A 7,526-nucleotide genomic window follows, 5' to 3' on the forward strand; every position below is an offset into this window, starting at 1 on the left:
GCTTAATAAATCACAAAATGGCTCGTACCCCCGAGCGATTGTACTTCCGTGGTTCCATCATGAGTGACGTGGTAGTATTTGTTTGATGTGCTGTGAGGGCAGGAATCGAAGGTGGATGAACACTCACGCTAGGAGTATCCAAGGATATGGTCTTCTTCCTGCCGCGGTTCGTAGTCCCTGGAATTTTTGGGCCCACTATGCTCGACGTGTACTTGATGATCTCTGTGTCGGGTGGTAGTCGCACGCCGCCCAATATACTGCTAGGATCACTGTAAAATAAAAAAAAAACATTCGTTTAATGTTCTATTGATAGAAATGACGATTAATCAACTTTTTTTTTTTCTTATTGAATATTCAAATCAATTCACCTTCCCTCCTTGGCGGTACTGCGAAGCAGCGTGTAAAGGAAGGAGAGTCATGTTGCCAATTAATGGGGATCTCTTGGTAATATTAATCGACGTAAATATTTTATAATTAAAATTTTAATAATGCGAAATAACTTGTTGCTCATTACCTGACTACATTTGTCTGCGTGTTTGGCGTACTGCTGACAGAGGTACTGTGATGAGAAATCGGAGCCTGACTGATAGCTAAACTAGTGCTCAGACTTGCAGGCGTTGAACTACTGCTGCTGCTGCTGCTGCTGCTTGCTGGTGTCTTGTGACTCTTACTTGACTTAGCTGTGACGATTAACAATTTATTAAAATAGAATTAACGTTCAATTATTATCCATAGGACGTTCCTTAGTCATTGAACGACTTTTTATTTATGTATCGATATACTTACACTTACTGGACTTGTGGGATGACAGGGAAGGTGGGTTGAGTAGGTTGGCAGGATATGGTGGTAGCAAACTTTCGGCTCCTGGTGGAAACCCTGGCAGCCCTGCAGCTCCCTGTAACCTGGCGAGGTAGTCCTGGGCTGCGAGATGCGACGCCATTGTCCACCATGCTGCACTTGCAGGATTAATACCTGAAAGGGAAATTGAATTTCAATTATTTATAATAAAATCGAGCCTGGCCTTAGTATCTTTTGCTATTAGTTATATTTAAAGCTAAGCTAAAACTTGATAACTTCTTATTACCTAGACTGGCAGCTTGGCTAGCAGCTACACTGAGGGTACCCAAGCTGCTGTGGGAGTACGGCGGCGGTGGTGGTGCAGAAGCTGGCGTGTGACCCCCAAAACCGGGTGCGGATCCTCCGCGGCCCAAAATAGCGTAGGCCGACGGCAAATGGTGGGCCCCCAGGCCGTAACCACCCGGCATTCCGCCGAATAGGGACGAGGCTGCGCTGTCACCACGCGGCCAATACGCTGCAATGAAAAGGAACGTAAAACGTTAAACCGGCGTCATAGTTTACGTATCTGGACAAGAAATTCAAATATACGTTAAAATATGTAATCGGCAAAGAAAGTCAAAATAATTATTTCTAACCTCTGATACAAAGAGCAATAAAAGTTTCATATTATCATAATTTTTTACTTTGTCGTCAAAACTCATTCGCCCCAATCAAATTCAATTTTCTATTGATACCTTTCATTTTCATATTGCAAGAATTAAAAAAAAAAGAAACTTGAAACCGACCATCATATCACAAATTGTTTTGATACCTGAGACAGAAATCTGATGGAAATCGCAAAACTTAACCACCATTCGGTTAAGTTGCGAGACATTGGCAAAGTTCAACGAGACTGACGCGTCCCTGCATCGAAGCCATTTTCTTCTCTTCCCGCACACGTCTCAACCCCTTCCTAACAAATAAGAAGCTCCCATCCTACCGGAAGTGCGGTACAAAGAGGACGAACCATCGCGCCAGAATACTCTTGCTTGACGTTGTACGTCGCAATCTTGTCGCTAACAAGTACGAATTAACTTTGACCTCGATGAAGGATAAAACATTGGCGTGTCCCACTGTATTTCCTCGAGGCGACTAGAATTTAATTGCCAATACGCAGAGTACGCCTGGCGTCTATCCGCTACGTAAATTCGTTATTGCTTAATATACGATTCCTATAAAAATTCGATAAGAGATACGCGTAGTCGACCACATTCAATCACCAAGAGTAATGCAAACAGAGCGTCCCGAGATCCCAGCGGCCATTTCTGTTTATTCCTGGGCGCAAAAGAACAGCCATATATTTCACGTACACAAGGGTTCACAAGAGACACGCAAGAATCTACCGAGTCTTTATAAATACACCAGTGGAACTGATCTATCCCATTGATTAGTTTACGTCATCTAAGAGAATTATGTGAAGCCGCAAGACACTGGAGGTACATGACGCGATTAAACAGTCATTCGTAGTGTCAGGGTCGTTGGGCATAATATAAAGTGAAATGAGATAATGAATGACGATCAGGTGTTAATTACGTAACGTTATGAAATAATATTCACCGAATTCCACTCGTCGCTCGACGAAATCAACGACGTCCAAGACGCTGCATTTTGGACAATGGAACGATGCAAGTTAACGGACGAGGATTATTTATTCCTGAAGTGATTATCGGCCATTGTTGAAGTATCAATCGTGAGGTAACACTGGATTATCACTGAGAGAGAAAACGAAAGAGAATACGTCGATAAAATGACGAACGAGTCTTTCTCTAAAAGAGGCAAACTTTGAAACTGAATATTTTATTGTCGACTATTCTTCCTTCATCATTTTTAATCAATTAGCTTTCTTTCCTTTATTCTCTTTAAGCCATTTCTACGAATCTCGATATATCACTCGTCGAACAAGTCGCCGCCGTTAATACTTCGTAAAAGAATACACGCGTTCTTTCGTTTGAAACTACACTCGAAAGCATCCAGTGTCGCACCCTGGCGACTAGTAGCGGCAACTAGACGGCCGCCATTCGAGCTGTAACGGTCGAATCTCCGTGGGCTCCTTGTAACTTACGACGTCGCGGCGCAGAAAGACAATGGCACGGTCGAGACTTGCGTCACGTTCCACGTGCACGCGTTACCGCCCTTTGATAAGTAATAACGTAAATACATATAGAGGGGATGATATTCTAATCTTCGAGATAACAGAAAGCCTCGGCGTGGTCGGAGAAAAAATGATTGAGGTAGTGAAGTAAGGTTATAAATAATCGCAAGAGTATACGCTCGCCAGTTTATCGCGTAATAAAAGTACAAGAGGAGTAAACTCAGCTGAGATGAACAAGGAAGCAAAACCATATGCAACAATGGCGGACGTGAATATCGCCAAGTCGACAAACGTAAAGGACAGGTAAAAATTCATGAAATCATTTTTGACGTCTCGTTTTCTCCATCTGGATTTGTGTGTATGTGTTCCTGAGGACGTTGTCCGGTAAGCCTCTGGGGTATTGGTTAGCAAGAGTATACACGAGGGGTGCATAAAATCATTTAACAGAAGAGGGTGGAGAGTGAATCCAGGATGTATAACAATACGGTATACAGGAAGAGAGGAAGAGAGCGTGTTGCTGGTGTATAAGCATAAAGGGTGAGTTGGACGTACACTCGTTAACCTAGAAAACGACGGCAAAAGCAGGACTGACTGACTGACTGACTGTGGTTACCTTGCTATTCGCTCGAGTAGTTACTAACCAATCTTACAAGAGTATTCTAGGTTAGGTTGGCATACTGCGATGCAAACGATCCGGCCATTCTGATAATCATCGTATTGGAAATGGCTTTGAAATCAAGGCGTAACTGTACGTACGTGCTGTATATAAACTATTGAGAATCGGTTGTCTGTCGTTTCTACCCTGCCGAAGATCAGTAGAATCAGTGGTAAAGGTTGTCTCAGTTATATTCCACTATGCTGACAGAAAGAAAACGTTCGTCGACCTCTGATTTGCCATCATGAACGACGAGATTAATTCAATCACCCATTTTCCCACTGGACAGCGATTAAGCGCAAGTTACAAGTAATATCATGTACCTTCAAAAAAAAAATGCATATCCTCCTGAATTATGTTCCAAATTTTTCTAGAGACTTTACGAAGGCAGAGGAAATAAGATGCTTGGCAGAATTGTTTGTCGACGAAACCCATAAGTAATTAGCGAGGATCGATCCTGGAGGCTTTCTAAAGTGTCTCTTAGAGAGAGAGAGAGAGAGAGAGAGACGCCCATGTACGTATATATATGTATCTATGCACATACAGCGTCCCCGATGGTTGTTACATAGTCCGTAGGTTGGCAGACCTGCCCTATGAGACGCCCATGTACGTATATATATGTATCAGCGAGGATCGATCCTGGAGGCTTTCTAAAGTGTCTCTTAGAGAGAGAGAGAGAGAGAGAGAGACGCCCATGTACGTATATATATGTATCTATGCACATACAGCGTCCCCGATGGTTGTTACATAGTCCGTAGGTTGGCAGACCTGCCCTATGAATCATCGCAGTATCCCGACAGCCGAATGATCACCCAGCGTACACGAATGGAATGGAAGCTCACGCGGCATTTCGTTGTGCCTGAGTCAGAGGGAAAATGGCCGTGTTATTAAATCGATCGGTGCCTCTGGACAGAGCTCGTTCGCCGACCGAAGAAAAGAGAAGAGTAGGAGAAATAGAGAGGAAAGTAAAAAATACCAAAAAAAAAATAACAAGTACCTATCTTCGCGAGATGATTAAACTGCGGTTTGCTCGGCCGGTAATGCAGAGAGGTATATCGTTACTCAAAATTGCAACTGACTCTATATAATTAGACAAGGCCAAGGATGACCTCGATTGATAGTCAAAAATTGAGGTATGCACTAAAGGGAACACGTTCTTTCTTTTGCTCTCTCTTTCTCTCCCCCATCCCTCTCTTTCTCTCTCGCTCACTCTCTCTCGATGCAAGTTAAATATATCGTGTCTCCCCCTTTCCCTATCGCTCTCTCTCTTTTCTCGCTTCATACAAATCTTCTTTCTCCAGTCTGCATAGCCGACAGTAGAGGAGACGCTCGTCTCGTGCGAGCGTTAACCGATCATGAAAAGAAAAAGAAAAATGCGTGCCGTGATCTGCGCGAGGGATCTCGGCAGAGTCCGCGACACGAACGTGGCTGGTCGGTAGGAGAAAATAGCCTGGCAATGGCGGCTGAGGAGGAGGAGAGCAGCAGCAGCAGGAGAGTAGAGAAAAAGGAAGCCTACAAAGACGAGTTAGAAGATTCGTGGCATACACAGGCTATATGCCCTGATGGTTAGTAAGAGGTTGGTAGGAGAGCTTATGGCGAGTCCACAAGGAGCATTCTTTTTTTTTTTCAAAAGGTAAAACAGTTCGGACGTTAGTCCTGCACCTGTGTGCGAGTATTCGGCCAAGGCAATGATTCATGGCGTGGAAGGAGCCTGAGTGGGAGAGCGATGGAGGGAACGCCGAGGAGATCGATGCTAACGTATAACGAGAAGTGTAACCTAGCGTTACTGGATGCACTTGAAGTAGGCGTTCAGAAAGACCGTGTGAATTTACTCAGAGAGAGAGGGGGATTTTAAGATAGTCGTATCGATACGATAATATACAGTGCAACACAGGTACTACACAGAGAAAGGACTATTGAGAAAAAGTAATTAAAAAACAATAATAGAATTGTTTAGCTTAACCTCAAAATAATATAGAACGTTAATCAGTTTTCAGTTATACTCCAACCGAAAGTTGGGGGGAGAAAGTGAATGGCTTCACGAATTGGAATGCCCCGTAAGAAAAGAAGGAAAAGACCAGATAAGAAAATTGGCGCGTTCCCAAATCGGATTAATTCGGTTCGCGTTTGGAGACCACGTCGCCATGGCGGCTACAGCATGGACGCTTCCTTGCACCGTTCGACGAAACAACATTTTGACTCAATCCTAGCCCAAGTAGGTGGGTTCTGTACACCCCGATTGAATTAACAGTGAATAATTCATGAATACTGAATACGTACAGTATCCATTCGATCTCGTGATATTCCACGGATCTGCGTCCGACATATTTGGACCTGGTATCGAAGCTGAATTTTACATATATAGACATACATTAGATGCATCCTTCATCCGTGGCAGGATGAGGCGTCACAGACTGTAATCTCTGATCCAAAGAATTCTTATTCATCCAATACCAATCCGGCTGGACGAACCTGCTGGACCGACCAGGTAGTCAAAGTCCTTCGAAAGATAAAGAGTCTCTCTCTCTCTCTCTCTCTCCTTTCTCTATCCTATCTTTATCTTTTTCTTTCTTTCTTTTTCAAATATAGACTTCACCATGGAGCAGCGCCCTTCTTTGTTGCTTAAGCCTTAAGCTATTCTGCGCCAGTCCGCAGCGGCTCAAGGCTGCCAGGAACCACTTGCCAACGGAAGACAACAGCCCAAACCGCAGATGCCCGGGATACAGTTCGTACCAAGTAGATCCCCGTGGCAGCTGGGGACTTCGATTGCCACAAAACTCTTCGTGTTTCCTCGAGATCCACTGCCAACGATATTCGCCATCGCTAGCCAGCCATTTCCACGCTTCAGGGTCAATAATTTCAAACCACTTTCCAGAACACGAAGGCACGTACCACTGTTTGGACGGACTTGACCAATCTCCGGAATGCCCAGGAATACCCCGTACACACCGACAAACCAGTCTGAGCTCCCATCCAGAGGTCCTGTATCAGCACTAGCAAAGCTACACGACGCGTACAGTCAATTAGTACGTTCGTCCACGTATACGGTAGATCTACAGGCACGCACGCCGAATTACAAGACCGATAGAAAGCAAAGTGATAACGAATAACTATTAATAATAAAGCAAGAGAAAAATGATATCCGCGTCAAAAGACTTTTAGACCCGACGATATTCTCCTCGGGAGAACCGGACGACGACCCTCGGCCAGGAGTTCGCACTCCCCGGACCACGGGGCCTGGATACGAGCAAGGGGGATCCTCGGGAAAGACGAGCGGCAGCTTCGTACGTACGAGCTACGAGAATATAAGGAAACAAAAAAAAAAGGAGATGCCGCCCCGGGACAAGAACTCGAGACGAGGTTCTCTGCATTCCGGACTCGGCGGTTCGATTGCTCCTCTTGGTTCGCGTGAAGTGAAACCCGGACTGTACGTCGTTCCACGTTCCAGCGTTCCCTCGTTCAGAGATTTACCCACGCTCGCCAAAGGTGCACGCATCGTGCTGACCCAATTTACGACATAACGTAAAACTCTCCTACGTCAGATATGTACGTGTTCATATATATGTCTATGGAACGAGACGTTACGTAATCCATAAGCGCTATATGGGAATACGAATGAGTTGATCTTTAAGAAAAGCCACAATCCGTCTTTTTCTTTTTGTTCCCTTACGGGCGCGATACAACCGGTGCAGATAAATTATCGTTGCCGAGCTTGCTGCACGCTAAGAGGCATTATACGTGTTACGTATCCTGGTCCTCGGGTAGGAGGATAAAAATGAAATCCTTTGACAAGTCTGACGCGTCCAGGGCAATTTCATTTCAAAGTAATCAACGTGGTACGAAAAAAAAAAGGGGATGCGCAGTGGATGAGTGGGATTCGCGACATTTTTTTTTTTATCGTCCTTCCGTACCTGGACGAGAATTCCAGGATCGGAGGCGTCT

General features: G+C 44.7%; 1 protein-coding gene and 1 long non-coding RNA gene across 39 annotated transcripts in view; one reads left to right on the top strand and one right to left on the bottom strand.

Moving 5' to 3' along the window:
• Nucleotides 1-7,526, bottom strand: part of LOC107273550 (bromodomain adjacent to zinc finger domain protein 2B) — a 72,189-nt gene that overhangs the window by 21,722 nt on the left and 42,941 nt on the right. For 28 of the 32 annotated variants that reach the window (XM_025090903.1, XM_025090922.1, XM_025090909.1 and 25 more), the window contains 5 exons: nt 1,085-1,312; nt 787-972; nt 515-680; nt 369-386; nt 29-269 (listed from right to left, as the gene is read on the bottom strand). In XM_025090903.1, coding sequence (XP_024946671.1) covers nt 29-269; nt 369-386; nt 515-680; nt 787-972; nt 1,085-1,312 — 839 coding nt within the window. The remainder of the gene's footprint in view (nt 1-28; nt 270-368; nt 387-514; nt 681-786; nt 973-1,084; nt 1,313-7,526) is intronic. The other 4 variants (XM_025090914.1, XM_015751883.2, XM_025090917.1 and 1 more) reach the window with 2 other exon arrangements.
• Nucleotides 2,401-7,437, top strand: LOC107273556. 7 transcript variants are annotated; one of them, XR_003061577.1, is made up of 7 exons: nt 2,401-4,160; nt 4,343-4,717; nt 4,886-5,149; nt 5,218-5,478; nt 5,575-6,072; nt 6,174-6,680; nt 6,739-7,437. It is a non-coding gene; the product is annotated as an uncharacterized LOC107273556 (long non-coding RNA). The 7 variants fall into 7 exon arrangements; XR_003061575.1 differs by having other exon boundaries at nt 2,401-3,893; nt 3,959-4,160; nt 6,174-7,437; XR_003061579.1 differs by having other exon boundaries at nt 2,401-3,466; nt 3,593-4,160; nt 6,174-7,437.

This window comes from Cephus cinctus, unplaced genomic scaffold (assembly GCF_000341935.2).
Source record: "Cephus cinctus unplaced genomic scaffold, Ccin1 Ccin1_scaffold1719, whole genome shotgun sequence".
NCBI classification, from domain to species: Eukaryota; Metazoa; Arthropoda; class Insecta; order Hymenoptera; family Cephidae; genus Cephus; species Cephus cinctus.